This window comes from Pithys albifrons, chromosome 11, assembly GCF_047495875.1.
Source record: "Pithys albifrons albifrons isolate INPA30051 chromosome 11, PitAlb_v1, whole genome shotgun sequence".
Taxonomy (NCBI): Eukaryota; Metazoa; Chordata; class Aves; order Passeriformes; family Thamnophilidae; genus Pithys; species Pithys albifrons.
In genome coordinates, this window is record NC_092468.1 from 3689230 (window position 1) to 3706188 (window position 16959).

General features: G+C 45.7%; 1 protein-coding gene across 2 annotated transcripts; it reads right to left on the minus strand.

Annotated features, from left to right (window-relative positions):
* Positions 1 to 209: 209 nt before the first annotated feature.
* On the minus strand, positions 210 to 16869 carry PPP1R7 (protein phosphatase 1 regulatory subunit 7). Of its 2 annotated transcripts, XM_071566654.1 has the most exons (11): positions 16795 to 16869; positions 16081 to 16158; positions 15790 to 15912; positions 10160 to 10215; positions 9151 to 9216; positions 8366 to 8496; positions 7310 to 7472; positions 4219 to 4335; positions 3019 to 3123; positions 2776 to 2862; positions 210 to 610 (listed from the first exon to the last, which is right to left on the minus strand). In XM_071566654.1, exons 2-11 carry the CDS (start codon positions 16121 to 16123, stop codon positions 434 to 436), a joined length of 1068 nt encoding a protein of 355 aa, XP_071422755.1. In that variant the 5' UTR covers positions 16124 to 16158; positions 16795 to 16869; the 3' UTR covers positions 210 to 433. The 2 variants fall into 2 exon arrangements, with proteins under 2 accessions (XP_071422755.1, XP_071422756.1); XM_071566655.1 differs by lacking the exon at positions 16081 to 16158 and having other exon boundaries at positions 16795 to 16867.
* Positions 16870 to 16959: the final 90 nt, after the last annotated feature.

Here is a 16959-nt window from a genome sequence, read left to right on the forward strand (position 1 = left end):
GCCTGGGTGGGCATCTCCAGCAGATCTTTATCCACATTTCCACAGATCACTGCTGAGCCTGGGTCTGGACATGGTGTTTGTGAGGACGTTCTTAACATGAAGGCGTCACAGCATCCACAGCAGGCAGCTCCACAGGGCTTCAGTCTCTTGCAAATGCTTTCTGGCAATACCCCCCACCATGAAATAACAAACACAGGCACATTGAAGGCTCTTGTGTTAAGATTTAATAATAATAATAATAATAATAATAATAATAACAACAACATTTCAAAAACAATGAGTGCATTGTACACTAGATCTGGTTTCAGTGCTTTTAGTTGACTGTTTGCCCCATGAGTGTCAGTGTACTGAAGACCTGGGAAGTGGTGAGTGGATAAAAAACCCCCCTGGGACATTTCTCAGAGAGGGCAGGAGAGAGGGGGCAGCAGGAGGCTCAGAACCGGACGAAGGTGGCGTCGATCTGCCGCACGGTGGGGAGCGCCAGCATGATCTTGCGCCGGTACTGGGGGTCCTTCTGCAAAGGGTTTCGCTCCAGGTACACAGTCTCCAAGTTCTTGGCTCCTTTCAGCTCATCCAGGTCGCTCCAGCTCTCGACAAGGTTGTCATTCATCTGCAGAGCACACACAGGCACACTCACACCCATGGGCACCCCCAAGGGGCAGCGTCGCCGCACAGGCTCCACGTGCAGAAAGGAAGACCCTTCTACAAGATCCTGCTCCCCCTGGAAACTCTGAGATGGGCTTCCCTGTCTCACACCCCAGGCCTCACTACTGTTCTCTACTCCCCCACACTATCCTGGTTGCTGCTCAGATGCTCCACCCTTCAGACAGTGCATCCAGTCCAAACACTCTGCTGGGAAAGACCCTGCAAGGCACCAGGGCAGCCTCTAAACTGTCTCCCACCCCATACACTGTGCCTTTATGGGCTGGATATATTTATATCAAGATTTATCGTCCCTGTGACATCTTTACTTTCATAGCTTTCCAGGAAACATTAAGAAAGGTCCCAAACTGGCAGGAAAAGTAACATTTTCCTCTCTCCTCTACATCACTTCCCCACAAGAACTGCTTCTGCAGTCCAGAGAAAATGCCAGGTTCTCCAGTTTGGGTTCTCTAATTTGGGTTCTCCACCTGTCTCACTGCTGGCACAGCAAAGGGATTCCCACACAAAAGGATGAGTGACCAGCAAGGAAGCAAAGCTGCCATGTGGCCACGTGCTGTCCAATCACCATTTGCTTCTGGGTACAGAGAAGTAACTGCATCAATAGTTTCAAATAAAATGTACACAAATCTCAGTGGATTGTCTCATTCTGCTACAGCTCATCACAATGTTACTTCAGCCACGTTACTCAGCCTTGACAAGTCTCAGTCCCTCCACTGGGGATGTGGTACTGGGAAACTGCTGGGAGACTCCCACATTGTCTAGGATTTTAAATTCTGACTCCTTAAGGCATTACAGGACATTTTTATGTGGCTTCAACTTTGCAGCCAGTGAAAATATAAAGTGGGAGATACACCACTTGTTCACCCTGAAGAAAATTCTGCCCTGCTTGTTTCCAAACTCATCAATTTTTTTAACACAGTGTTAAAGTGGAACAAAGCCAGGACAGCATTTTCCAGGCTCAGCTAACAGATCTTGGCCAGTTCTGACAAAGGACTCTGAACACAGTGGAGTTTTTGCAAAGGAATCCAGTGAGATTAGGATGTGCTCTGTCCTTCCAGTACAAGAGCAGCCAGCAATGCAATGCTGACACCTCCTATAAGCAGAGCAAGAGCAAAGAGCAAGACTGGAGGAAATTGCACAGGATTAGGACAAGCTCCACACCAGCTACACTGCACGGCCTCACTTACTGCCCAAAAAATGCCATGTCAAAAAGGCTTCCCAGCTCCTGTTACTTAAAAAGAGTTCCTTACGGAACAGGCATGGACAGGGAACATTACTGGCTGTCAGGATCCTAAAGCACAGTGCAAGAGTAGGAGAATGACCCAAGGGACCTGGACTACAGGCTCTAGCTGGGCTTCATTTGAAGCTGCTTTCCATTCCTTTTCCCTCAGCCTCAACTGAACTCCAAATGACAGACATTATGCAGCACAACTCTTTCTCTCAGCCTTGAATTTAGAAACTCTACAAGAGCTAAAGCACACACCAGGTCATGAACATTTGCTGCTTTTCCCCCCATTTTTCACATGAGCAGATTTGTGCACAGCTCCCAGACATGGCAAGGTGCTAATGCTTCAGGAGAGGTGTCTCTGTGAATTTCCCAAACTGACTTAGAAATGACAAAGGGCTCAGCAAGTCAGGATGCCAAAAACAAACAGAAGCAATCCTAAGCTGTTATCTACCTCATAGGAATGGAAGTAAACCACAAGATGGTTTAATTTTCTTCATATTTATAATGCCATAACATACCCACTCTGCCCTGAACAGGCACTGTGCTTCCCCATTACTCTGTCACGCTCACTTAAACAAAGAGGAGCTGCAGAAACAGGGCACGTGGGTCTGTTTCATCAGCACCTTGAGCAGGAAGGCAGGGCCTACCTCCTAGGCAGACAGAGGCTTCTTTCCCCTCAGCAAAGCTCTGCAAAGAATGTTTTAAGCTCCTCTCTTTTCTTGAGGAAAACCACCACACACTCTATCCATGCAGACTGTCAAGATCTTAAAGTTCATCACCAGATCTAGAAGACTTCACTCCAAGACACACATGTCCACATGCTGCCCATCAGAAGGGTTTCCCTCACTGCTGTACAGACATTTTGGGGAACAGCCTGTGCTTACCCAGAACTCCTGCAGCTCTGTTAGGTGGCTGATATTCTCAATCTTCTTGATTCTGTTGGATGCAATGTCCAGCATTGTTAGTTTGTTCTAGACAAAACAAACACAAAAAATATTAGATCATACTTTCATCTTCCCTGTCCCAATTATTTTAGGGCCAGAGTTGAATAAAACCTTCCAGAAAAGTCCTTAACAGGAGCAGCTGAGGGCAGCAATTGTGTTGCAGCATCAGCAGGAGCTGCTTACATTGTTCTCCAGCCCCTCGATGACTTCGATGCCGTTGTGGCTCAGGTACAGCTCCCGCAAGTTCACCAGGCTCTGCAGCCCCTCAATCTTGGTCAGACGGTTGTTCTGCAAGGGTAACACCTGGTTAGGACCACTCCAGATAAACCCAACCCCATGGGAGTCACTGGGGAGAAAACATTTTTCTGAAGGATGGCTGGGAAGGGCAAATAGTCAGCTCGTGAGCTCAGCTGTCTGATCCCTGCACACCGACCCATGAGGAAACACCAGGGGAGTCACAGTGTCCCAGTTCAGAAGAATCACCCTCTGATCTTCCCATCAAAAGCTGCAGCCTGAAAGTCTTCCACGTGGTGTCTTTACAAACAACAGAGTTCATTTTGTAGGTGTTTTTAATGGGATGGTCAGTGCAGAAGTTACCCCACCTCAATCCCACTCCACTCTGCTGTATGGAATTCTCTGTGTCCTACAGAATAACTGCAAACAGGTGCCACCACTCCTAGTCAGCATGTCCTTCTTGCCAACAGCTGTGAGAGATATTAGAATGTACCAGCATTGTCATATTGATGAGGAGACTCAGTGAAAGCAATTAGCTGAGTATCCCTTATTCCACCTTATAAAAAGGAAGAAACTTCCCAAAAGCTCGTTAAGGACAGATTTCAATTAGCACAGGCTTGTTCACCCTTCTTTGCCTCCTCAGGAAGAAGGCAGTGACACTGAGCCACTGTAAGGACTTCCCTGGTGTAATGCATTTGATGTTAATGTAACACATTAGGAAACAGAGTTTCAGGAAGGAAATATGGGATAACATTCACCCTGTTCTTTCTTCCAAAAAATCAATTTGTTTTATCATTTTATCAATGTCTGTGAACCTCAAGTAGCATGAAAGGATGAGAAAAGACAACACAGAGAATATCACACTTCTTCCAGTACAGGAGTTTGACTCCAACACTGCAGACCTGCTGATGGTGAGGCCCTGGCACAGGCTGGGCAGAGAAGCTGTGGCTGTCCCACCCTGGAAGTGTCCAGGTTGGACAGACTCAGAGCAGCCTGGGACAGTGGGAGATGTCCCTGCCCATGGCAGGGGGTTGGAACTAGATGGTCTTTAAGGTCCCTTCCAAGCCAAACCACTCTGTGATTCAGAAGAGCTGTTATAAATCACAGAATGTTTTGTGCCCCTGAGGCTGTTGAGAACACAACCAATACCTGTATGCTGAGCACAGTCAGGTTTGTCAGTGCATCCAAGTTCTGCAGCTTGGTGATTTTATTCTTTCCAAGGAACAGACTGTCAAGATTAGCCAAGGTGTCAATGTTTTCAATTGCCTGCAAAATGACCAGAGGAAATCGTGTTATTGCTGTGATGCCAAACACCACTTGGTAGAAGTGGCTGCCATTTTATCCCCATGTGTGGTGCATCCAGGGCAGAACATTTGGGAAGCAAGAAAAGTCTGTCACCAGTGAGTGGAAAGAGAATGTGGGAGGAGAACACACAATTTGCAAACGTAGTCCTGAGAACCAGTGACTGCATAGCACAGGGGCAAGTTGTTCAGCTCACCTGCTGTGAGGAAGGTTAACTGCACACAGGTGTGTGAGTTAAGGGTTTAACCACCCAGCTGTACAGTCAGGCTGCTGGCAGAACACACCCCCAGCAGCTGAAGTGATGTGCCTGTTTTAAATACACATGCTGGTGGAAGAACATGCACACTGTACCAGTTTACTCCTGAGCTCAGCCTTCAGAAGGGGAAGATAAGGATCTCTGCGAGGCATTAAGGAGAGTCAGATTATTTATTTATAAAAGAAGAGAGAAAGATGAACAGAAGAGTGAAAAAATGGGAACAGGCTGGGATTACAATCCTGCAAACAAAAGGAAAGAAAACTCCTTTTTTTTTTTCCAGGGGAGTCCCTTAATTAAAAAAACAAGATGCTCTTAAAAGAGACAATTTTAAAACCAGACTTCAGGTCACAGAAGAACAATATGGACACCACCCAGAGCTGTGTCTGTGCTCAGGCAGGTTGTGACATCTCAGCTTTTGACATTCTTCTTGCCTGGCAGTGTCAGGTTAGTAGTGGTGGTGGGGCAGGTCAGTGAGTCCTATCACCACTTGGATTATTGTGTAACATAAAGGAGGAAGATGGGCAAAAACACACACTCTGTGAAATTATAGATACACTCTGGAAAGGAAAGAAGCTTTTCAACCTCTATCTCACAACTGCCAAAAGACTGAACAGAAGGAGTTAAGCAGCTGAAATTTTGTTTCACCCTCCTTCTACCCTATGGATTTCCACCTTGCAAGAAAAATGATAGATCTGTTGATCATTGGCAGCAACCCCAGCCCTGAGGAGGGAACACTGATTGATGACTCACTACAGGGAAAAGAATGGGACAGATGGACTTTGAGGAACAAGTAAAGAAGTGCTTACATTGTAGTTGCCTCAGTCCAACTTTAAGAAAAAAAGCATTAAATGCATCAGCTCAAGCTTAAAGTTCTGCTTCCCCCCATTCACTGAAAAGGAACAAAGCAACAAGTGCAGGTCAGGAGGGACTCCAGGGTAGGTGCACACCAAGAGGCTGAGTGTGCAGCAGTGGCAGCCCAACTGCAGCAGCTTTAATGCACCTCAATCAGGCACCTCAGATCCAAAACCACTGCCTGGACAGTCCACAGGCTTGTACCCCCCAGAGCTGAGGCTGTGGCCACCTGTAAAGCACACAGCCAAGCCACCCCACCAACTGGAAACCAGCACAAGAGTTCAAGGTGCCCTCAGATAACATGAGGTTTCTTCAGGCCAAGGCCAGGCACAGCTCAGTCACTCCAGTACAGCCATTAGAAGCAGAGAGCACTGTTGTGTGAAGAAGTCAAAATAGAATTAATAGATAAAACAGAAAAAAACCCGCTAAAAATAAAGTAATTTAAGAAGTTTCTGTTACCCATATAGTGACCATTTCAGGGTTTTTTGATTGTTCTGTTAATATGCTCAGGCTCAACACTCAGAGTACACACAGAAAATAAATCTAACCTAATTGTTTAGAAGATATTCCTGGGCTTGACATTATAGGCAAAGCACCACCTGAATATCAACTCAGAAATGTAGCTGGATTTCTCTTTCTTTCCCAGGAGATAATGATGCTTAGGAATGGAATACAGAACAGTTTTGCTTAACCCATCTTTTGAAATGTAAGGATCAGTGTGCTTAGCCTGCTCTCCTTCTGAAAAAGCAAAGTGCTTCTCTCTGTAACTCCTGTTCTCCCAACCTATGCAACTCTAAGGTCCTAAGCCCTCATCTGATCTGGCAGGTGTTCTCACACTCTACATTTATTCTCCTAAACAATTTCATTTCCAAAGCAGAAATTCCTTTTGCTGGAAAAAAAAATCAGTCCAGTTTAGCTTCAGGAGCAAACCAAAATTCTTCCACTTGAAAAAGCAGCACACATTTCTGCCCTAAAAGCTGTTTAAGGAGCTCAAGTTTCCTTCTGTCCTACAAAGTGTGCTTCCACAAACCCTGAAATAAAGAGGACAAACAGATCTGCTTTGTTCTTTCAGCATCACAAGTAATTTCTGAGAGACTGCAAAGGGGGAGCACCAACTTAGACCACATTGATTGAAATGCACTCATCTGTTATGGTATTTTCTAGAGTATGGCACTGAAAAAACTTCGAAAAAATAAGTTTACTTTGCATGTTGCAAGTCTTTTGGGTCACCTGTCTGAGCAGTTCTCCTACAAAGTGGGCAAATACAGGGAATCACCTCAGAGACAGGAGAGACTACTCATAACTGCTTCTCTATACATGGCACAGATTTTAAATCACCTAAATTGAGAATGTCACAAACTGCACAATAAAACCCCAAAGCAATCAGCAGTACAGCACCAGGTTGTTGAGGCATTTCAGAGCAAAGCCTGAAGAAAATCTGTTTCCTGAGAGAGACTAGGCTGTCAATTACACACAAAAATCAAACTCAAATTTGCATTCAATGGGTTTCATCAGTCTCTAAAAAGGTCAAACAACTGCTAGTTTTGATTAATTAGCTCTCTAGCAGGAGGAAACTACCACTTGCAAATGGAAACACACAGGAGATACACAAGTTCAATAAAGGCAAATTCATAAAGAGTGTTTAGCAGCCAGGCACTAATGCATAATGAAAGGATCCAGCATGCACAGCAATAAGCACAGTGAGTGACTGTAACAATAAAAACCAACAAAACTGCAAGTCAAAGCCAGCAAAGTGCACTTTCAGAACATGCTAATCCCACATCAAAGAGCTCAAAACTCTCCAGCTGACATCTTGTAGACCAAGCCTACCCGAATTCGATTTGATCCCAACTCTAACATCTGCAGCATCTGCAAGTTGCTCAAATTCTCGATTTTGCTGATTTTGTTGTTGACAAGGAAGAGCTTTTTAAGTTGAGTAAGTCGATCTAGTCCTTCAATGTGTCGCAGAACATTAAAGGAGATGTCCAGGATCCTGAGGTAAAACAAACCAGAGATCTCATCAGTCCATCAGGCATGGATGACTCTGAAAGAGGCACCTGTACATCAGTGGGGACCCTCACTACCTGCAGAGATCACACCTTTGCTGGGCTTTGAAGGTAATGCCATCAGTGCCATCTCTTTGCATCAGGAGATACAACAAATACAACTTCCAAAATACTTCTGCAGTGTGTCAGCAATAAAAAAATCATCTGCCTCATGCAGAAGACAGCCATTATTTCACCCAGCCACGAAGCCACTGTGGGAAGAAGCCAATCTGCACTTTCCTTGTGAAAGGTATTTGCCTACAAGATCTGCCTCTGACAGGACCATGTCAAGGCCTCCCACAGGCAAGAAGCAGTTGTGGCCACAAGAAGTAGGCCAGTCCTTGCCCCACTGGGAACAGTTTTGTAAAGTGTCTCCAGAGTGATCCCAGACAATTGCCAGAAACTGGAAAGGGCACTTACTCCTTCCCTAACACCCTCAAAAAAAAAAAACAACCAAACCAAAACAAAAAATCATAACCTTAGCTGAAACCTCTTGTGTTTTTTGCAGGAATGCAAACCTGTTACACAGAGCTCTCACTGCCAAGAGCAAGGGGTGCCTGAGCACTCCCACCCCTCTGTGGAAGCTGCAACCACCTGCCACTCTCACTGCCTTACACAACACAGCCTTCACTTCCAGCTGCCTGTCCCTGGGGAGCTTCAGGGTAATGACACTGGTTTACTGCACAGGTTAAACATCAATAGAGAACAGACATTATCCTTCACAGAGCACCCAAATGAATTCTAAACAAGGGCTGTGTGATACACACTGCAATAAGTACAGCATGAGTGACACAGTCACAAACCACCCCCAACCCAATCCCAGGGATCCTGCTGGACTCACTCAAGGTCCACCAGAGACTCCAAGTTCTCAATCTTCCGGATTTGATTGTCATAGAGGTCCAGTTCCCGCAAGGTCTGCAACTGCTCCAGGTTCTCAATGTGCTTTATCAGGTTCTGACGCAGACACAGAGTCTAATTGTTGGGGGGAGGTTTAAAAAGAAACAGGAAAATGCACATGAAGGGCAGCATTGGCTTACAGACAGTAAGGTGTGTGTGGGGGTTCCTGGTTAGGTTTTGCTGGGGATTTGTTTGGTTGCTGTGGATTTGTTGGGGGTTTCTTCTGGTTGTTTATTTCTTTTTTTTTTTTTAATACAATATTTTCTTTGTTTACTCCAACTCTACATAAAGAAATCTTTTAACTACAATGGTCAGACCTGGGCAGCCCAGGTAGGGTATGTTAATCCCCATCCTTGGAAATACTCAAGAGCTTGGTTGAAGAAGGCCTTAAGCAACACATTCAAACTGTGCCTGCTTTGAGCAGGGCTTTACTAGAGACCTACAGAGGTTCTTTCCCATTCATATTATTCTATACTCAGCCTGCTGTACAAGTCCTGCATGAATCTCTTAGGATGTGCCCTGATGCATTTTGTCCCATCCACTTCCAAAAACAACTTCCAACATCCAAGGATTTTTATTACTATTTGACAAATAGGCAAACAATCTCCTTCAGCTAAAGTGAGTCATTAAGATCTCAGCCAAAAAGAGACTCTGTATCTGTCCTCTTATAGGTTAGATTTACAAAATTCCCAGTTCCAGGAGGCATTCTCTGTATCCTGGGACTGTTACCTTCACTTTCTTGAGCACCTCAAATCCTTCAATCTTCCCAATTCGAAAGTGATTCAAGTCAACGTCCTGAAAGAGAAATGGAGGGATCTGGCAGTTGTTTCAAAACAAACCTGGTCTTCCAAGACCCAACATGGTACTTGGAACGAAGGAAAATTAATCTTATGAAACGTGTAGCTCATTAAAACTTCCCTTCAAGCAGCTTTTGCAGATTGGGTTTGGCCTGGGTTTGATTTTACCACCCCAGGTGAAACTCTGTCCTAAGCCTGTCAGGCACAAACTCTGCATCTGCAAAAGGGCAGCAGCCCTTTCCTGAGTCTGAGCTTTGCTTTGCCAAAATCAGAAATCCTCAGAATTTATCAAGACACACAAATTCTGCTGTCCAGTGTGAATAAAGTTCTGCATAAAGTTCTCTTACCTGCCTTTCTAGGGCTTAACTGGAACCCTTTGCCAGTCCCTCAGATGAGAAGGAACCACTGACAGTGTGAATCACCAGTGGTTCTGTGGACTTTAACTCTGCCCTGCCATCAGCTGATGTTTCACATCTCTGTACAGCCCCAGATGCTCCAGTTTGGCAGGTCAAAGAGTGTATTTCCCCACCCAAGCTCAAGAACTCCTCAGCCAACAGGCTCATAAGGCTGCTGATGCCAAGGCATTAGGCTGGGTAAGTCACTGTGCCTATTCCAAACCACAGGGCTCACAGAAGCAAACAGCTCACTGAGATATTCTCATAGAAGCTCATCCTCATCAGCCCATCAACACCTCTTGCAGCACAGCCCCACTTTCGGGGCTTTTGAGCTTAATTTAAAATCCTGTAATCATAAGAAAACGTTTCAGCTACTCATCAAGAACAGAACACCTCTATTTCTAGTCTAAAGGCTCTGAAACAGTTCTGTGCAGGATCATGGCAGCCAGCACCTTCAGAAGAATGAGATCTTTTAACCAGGTTTCCATACTTGCCTTTGCCTACCTTTGCTTCCTGCCATATAAAGGACAAAAAAAAAGCCTTTACCTCAGCTTCTGGGTCCAGGCTGATGGTCTCCATGTCCACTGGTGTCTCTGCTTCTCCTGCACAAGAAGCAAAGACATGATGAACTTCTGTACCTTATAGCTTAAGGCAGGATAAAACCAGCAAACACCCAGAGAGACCAAGAGAGCAAAGGATTCTCAGGCAAAGAGACACATGAGATGCACAGTTCAGACATTGTTCATTAAACCCACACTTCACCTACTTGGGATTTCAATGTGACAGCTAGGCATGGGAAAAAAAAAGCTTTCTTAACAGCAGGATTTCATGCCTTGATGCAAAAGACACAAAGATCACCCTGCCTGTGTGTGCTGACTAGTGCTGGCTCAAGACTGAGCTGGGCAGGAAGCCTTTCCTTTACACCTAGGGCTGTCCTCTCTCTGCAGTTACAGCATCCAAAGTGTCTGTGCTCCTCTGGCAGCACAATGAAACGCTGCCAAAAATAATCTAAACTGTCTAGTGAGAGCACCACAAATGACCAAGCAGCTCAACAATCCCACCCACCAGGATTTGTATTAGCACTGCCAGTTTGTGTCACTGTTTTGCACATTTTTGGATGGAACTCCTTCCCTTTGTTTGGCTGAACTCACTACTATGCCAGATGACATTGTTTATCACACTGAATGCATTTTCTTGGGAAATGCCTTTATAGCTCTGGAAGGCAGCCCAGCATTTGCTGTGCTTCTACCACACAGCACAAGAGGGAAGGAAGTTTACCAGAGAATTTCATGCTGAATAATTCATGCTGATTCTCATTTATTGAAGACAGTGTGCTGGTTACATCAATTTCAAGAAAAAAAAAAACAACAAACCCAAAGCCTAATTCAGCTTTGCAAAAGTGGCATACAACATGCAAGCTTTTTTACTTCATGTGCATAACTTCTGTATGTCCTAGCAAAAAAACAAGTGACTTTAATTACAGCCACATCCCAAAAGCTTTGCACCAACTCCTGCATCACTGTATGCAAATTAATTCCATTAACCCAGCAGTAGTGACTGTTTTCACAGCCCAGCATGGTTACAACACCCTTGCAAATGCCAATTTTTCCTGTGTTTAACAGGTGTTTCTCCTGCTGATGTTTGGTCTTCTAAGTAGTAGTGCATGGACAGTCAGTACAACCATCACAAGTTTTAACACTGCCATCAAACTACAAGTGTTTGACAGTCACAGATCAGCACTGACCTTCCTGTATTTGGGCTGCTGCTCCTGCCTGGGCATTCAAGAAACTCACTGAACTGACTCACAGTCCTCATTTTTCTTCCTTTTTTATTTTTCTTGTTACAGCCCGACTTAGCAGAGAACATAAACTTTAATTTGGGGATGCAAAATGAGCTGGTGGGCTTGGGGAGATTGAACAGCAGGGTAGAAATGGCACCAAAATTGACACACATCAACCAGCAATCAGCAATTTAGGCATGGGCAACACCTGCATCTTTTATTTTCAGTCCAGATCAAGAGTTATGCAGTTCAGCAAGAGAATGGGACACCCCACCCTGCTGCTATCAAGGCTGCAACTCTCTGACCTGATTCTGGGGTGCAAAGGCTGTCAGCACAAAGTGCTCCAAGCCAAACAACACCCTTGCTGAATTTACAGCCCACAGGGAGAGAGCCCAAGTTTGGAACAACAGTTATTTGAGATAGCACATGAAAAAATCCAAAGTATGCCCCTTATATTGAGTAGTACAAGCAGTAAGTGAGTGCTTATGATGAAGGAGCTTTTTCAGTCTCAAGTCCATTGAGACTTTAAGGTTGTCCAACAGTAAAGCCAATCAAGCACCTGTTTGGCTGGCAGGGTTGGATATTTTCATTTACACACACTTGATTTAGGCAGTGTGTTCAATACTGTGTTCTGGGACCTGTCAAAGGGTGACTCCTCTTAGTTTCACCAAATGGCTTTGAGAGACCAGTCATGGCAGTCCAGAAAACAGCACTCACAGCCAGGCCTGCAAACCCAAATCACAGAGGATACAGTGAATTCACTGAAATAAAAACAATTTAAAACTGGACACACAGGCACTGTGCTTCTGTAACAAAGCCAGCTCTCAACTAAGTTTATGTACTGTGTACAAAGCACTGAGATCACACAGTGAGATCTGTGTGTGATATCAGCTGTTCAGTCAGTACTGAAAGTATTAAAGTACATTTTCTCTCAAAGAGGAGCAAATTTACAGTCACTTACATGTCATTTTATTTATGAACTGACTGATATAAACCACTGACTGACACAAACCACTCTAAACTGACCCTTCCACAGGCACATTACAGCCAGCACTACAACTTCCCTTGCAAATTGCTTTATTCCACATTCCCACCACAGCACGTTTCTCAAGGGGGGAAAAACCCCATCACTGTGGCAGGGAAGTTCTGTAAGTGAGTTTTTGTGTAACCTGTGCCTGCAACCCACATGACTCTGCAGTTAGGAAAAAATCTACCACTCAGGAAACCCAAATTCCACAGGAGGAACAGTCATTATTGAGTTATGTAAGTCCCCAGTACCACAAGCATTTAAAGCAACAAAAAGCCCAACTACACCTTTTAACTGCATGAAGAATATTATAAATAGCTCAGTTATAAGCTTTTTAACCAGAGGTTCTATTCCTCAGAGAATTAAATGATGAATTTGAAATTTCAGCTGCTCTTTCTACTTATGATCTATGAAAAAAAATTCAGAATATTCTTCATTTTCCTTTCAGCTGAGAAACTGGCTGTGAAAACCATCTCAAAAAATGTTCTAAAATAATTCCTCTGGTTTGTTTCTGCCCTAGCAGAAGTTTTCTGAATCCTCACAGTCTGGAAAAAGTAATAATACAGTCATGACATTAAATAGCACACAAATTTAATTCAGCAACTAAATTTGAATGTTTTTCTTGCTTTCACTGGAATAAAAGCATCTCACTTCTGTATTTTCTCCACTGGAATTTCCAGGGGAACACAGTGCAAAATATAACCCTAAACACACAGCTCAGTCACACCAGCTGAGCAAACCCTCAGGGTTCCAAGCTCTGACTTGTCTGCATGTTGGTATCAATCACAGAGTGCTTGGGAAGCACAGTTTGCAACGTGCATTTCTTAATTCACATAAAGGGTTTTTTAATTATCAGCAATGAATTAGACCTAATTTATTTAGTTATGAGATTTATATTGTTTGAAAAATACTTGGTCAAATGCCAGTGGGAAGCTTAAGATGAGAAGGGATCACAGCAGATGTACAGTCAAAAGGAATTCAAATTTGTTGCCTTATTTCCTTTCCAGTACCAGACCAACAATAATCACATGGACATCTCTCTCAAAAATGCTGTTTTAATTGTCAGCCAGCACCAAAAGCCTGGATCACATCACCACACAGGGTCTGCAAAAATGGATCTGCTCTGACAAATTCCATGCAACCCACTGGAAACCCACCCACCAAACATGCACAGGCTTGGAAGAAAGTCTGACAACATTTCTACCCTGTAAAAACAGTAAGAACAGTAGCAAAAGTTTGACTCAGAGGATTCAAAAATTAATTTTGATATCTTAGAATTTTAAAATTAAAATAATAAAATTGATGGTTTCCTTCAATTCACCTAAGAACAGTCTTCATGGCCTTCCAAAGCAACCTGGCAACTCTTTAGGTAAAATACTACATAAACTAAGGCAGAATTATGAAAAGCTGCTTGGGATTATTTCTAATGAACATTTCCAGCATCTTTCCACATTAATTTACTACATTTGCACCAAAAAAAAAGCAGGCAAAAAAAAAAGCATGATTAAAGACATTTTGCATTCTGATATTAAATATTTGAAAGAGAAACCTGGATGGATAAATAAGAGAAAAATGGAAGGTGTAATAATGGAGCTTCCATAAAAAGCAGGCAGCTTTATTCTGGCTATGATAACACTACCATTTATTTGAGTTCAAAGAAGATTGTCTTGAATGAAGAAACAATCAAATCCAATAGACCAAAATCCTTCCTTTTATTCAGTGCTGGGTAACCCCACCAAAGACAAGTTCAATGAGACTTTTGTGTTTCCAGGTTTACATACTTAGTTACAGGTGAAAGCCCCTCCCCAGAGTCAAGCAGGATATTCTGAGTGACTTTTAAAGTTACAACTGGTAACTCCTCCCCAAAGTTAAGCAGGACATTTTGGGTGCCTCTTAACAGCTCTAATGGGCTGCTCTTACCTCTGCAGCTCTGAATTTCCTTTTAACTAAATCATGTTACAGCTTCAGGCCTCTAATCCAGACAGGTTTTCTGATTTATTTCTTACAGCTGAGCCTCTAATCCAAACAGGGTTTTTGGTTTGTTTCTTAAAGTTCATCCTACAGCTACAGGGTTAAATTCCTTTGTCTAAAGCTCTGCATGGTTAAGAGAACTGGACACAAGCTAAAATCAAAGCTGGGAGGGAGTGTTGACCTTCTGGAAGGCAGGAGGGCTCTGCAGAGGGATCTGGACAGACTGGAGAGATGGGCTGGTTCCAATGGGATGAAATTCAACAAGGCCAAGTGCAGGTCCTGCCCTTTGGCCACCCCAAGCCCTGCAGCGCTCCAGGCTGGGCACAGAGTGGCTGGAGAGCAGCCAGGCAGAGGGACCTGGGGGGACTGAGGGACAGGAAGCTCAACAGGAGCCACCAGTGTGCCCAGGTGGCCAAGAAGGCCAAGGGGATCCTGGCCTGGATCCAAACTAGCATGGCCAGCAGGCCCAGGGCAGTGACCCTTCCCCTGGACTCTGCCTTGGGGAGGCCACACCTTGAGTGTTGTGTTCAGTTCTGGGCCCCTCAGTTGAGGCAAGAGATTGAGGGGCTGGAGCAGAGCCAGAGAAGAGCAACGAGGCTGGAGAAGGGACTGGATGTGGCACTGAGTGTCCTCTGAAACACCTCCAGGGGCAGAGAATCCACCATGTCTTGATCCAACCCCACTGTGATCACCACCCCAGGGCACTCCCATGCCATGGGCTGGTGATCACAGTGGGGTTGGATCAAGGGTTGGACTTGATGATCTCACAGGTCTCTTCCAACCCAACTGAGGAGAAGGAACTGGAGCACAAGTGCTGTGGGGAGAGGCTGAGGGAGCTGGGGGTGTTCAGCCTGGAGAAGAGGAGGCTCAGAGGTGACCTCAGCACTGTCTAGAACTCCCTGAAGGGAAGTTCTGGCCAGGTGGGGGTTGGTCTCTTCTCCCAGGCACTCAGCAATAGGACAAGGGGGCACGATGGGCTCAAGCTCTGCCAGGGGAAATTGAAGTTGGAGATCAGAAAAAAATTCTTTGCAGAGAGAGTGCTCAGGCATTGGAATGGGCTGCCCAGAGAGGGGGTGGATTCCCCATCCCTGGAGGTTTTGAAACTGAGCTTGGCCGTGGCACTGAGTGCCATGATCTGGTAAAGGGACTGGAGTTGGACCAAGGGTTGGACTTGATGGTCTTAGAGGTCTTTTTCAACCCAATCCATTCTATGATTCTTGAGGGGTCCCTGTATCACTCCAGGGTGGACTGCCATCGATCCAAGCATGAGGAGCACAGGGGGTGCTGCCCACAGGGATTGCAGCCCACAGGGATTGCTGCCCACAGGGATTGCTGCCCACAGGGATTGCTGCCCACAGGGATTGCTGCCCACAGGCTGGGGGCCAGGCTGACAGGTACCTGCAGAGTTCTCCCCATTCTGCTCATCCCTCAGGCTCTGCTGGCTCAGGTCTGTCACCAGGCGAATGGCTTGTTTCCTCCCCTCCTCGTCTCCCGACTCCTCCGACTCGATCCTCTTATCAACTGCACAAGACACAGAGCAGCACAATTAGGCCACTCCCAGCACGGGGGCACAGGGGGAGGAGCAGCAAGCAGAGATAACAACCAGGGTTCACATACACCACTATGCAGTTAGTAGAAATCCTAAGTTAACTAAATGAAAGGTTTAGTCTTAAATAAAAGGCCTCTTACCCCTTGTTTCTACTTTGATTTTGGATGCACTTTTTCCTCCCATCACATCTTCCTAAAACCAACAATCTGGGAAGAAGACTGGAGGAAAAAGGAAATTTCTTAGATCAATGAAGTGCAATTCCAAAGACTACGGAGATGGAATTAGAATTATTACATTTTAAAAGCTTTTAGAAAAAAAATCAGTATCATGTACAATAGTACCAATGACATGAATAAGTGAAGGCATCAATAAAAAATCCCTGCAGATCAAAGCAACCGCCTACCCGGAAAAACCTGACAGATCCCTTCATATTTACAGAGCCACAGCTCCGGTGGCCACGCTGGGCCTGGGACCTGAAGCTCCTCGCTCCTCCTCGGCCCCCCTCAGTATTTACTCTCGTTTCATCGGGGGACTACGGAAAACCGGCACCACTCAGAAGGTTTCTTTCTTATTATCTTTTATTTTTTATGTCACGGCATCCCCACCACCCCGCTCCCTCCCGCTCCGGCGCGGGGAGCCCCGTGGGCTGGGGCAGCACCGCGCCGTGCCCGGTCCCACACACGGGCCCGCCAGGCCCGGCCCGCGGCTTTGGGGGTGGGCACCGGGGGGCTGCCCGGCCTCGGGGGGGGCCGCAAGTCCCCCTGGACGCAGCCGGCAGGCTCCCCGGGGGGCGGCGGTGTCCCAGCACCAGCCGCAGCGCTCCGGTCCCCGCGGCAGCGCCGGCGGGCTCTCACCCTCCATCATCTCCTGCAGCCCCGCTCCGCTCTCCGCCGCCATAGCGCTCCTCCTCCCGCCGCCGCTTCCGGAACCCGCCCCCGCCGCCAACGCAGCCAATCACAGCGCGCCGCTGGGGCCGCCCCTCAGCCAATCACCTGCGGCGGGAGAGCCCAGGGGGCGGG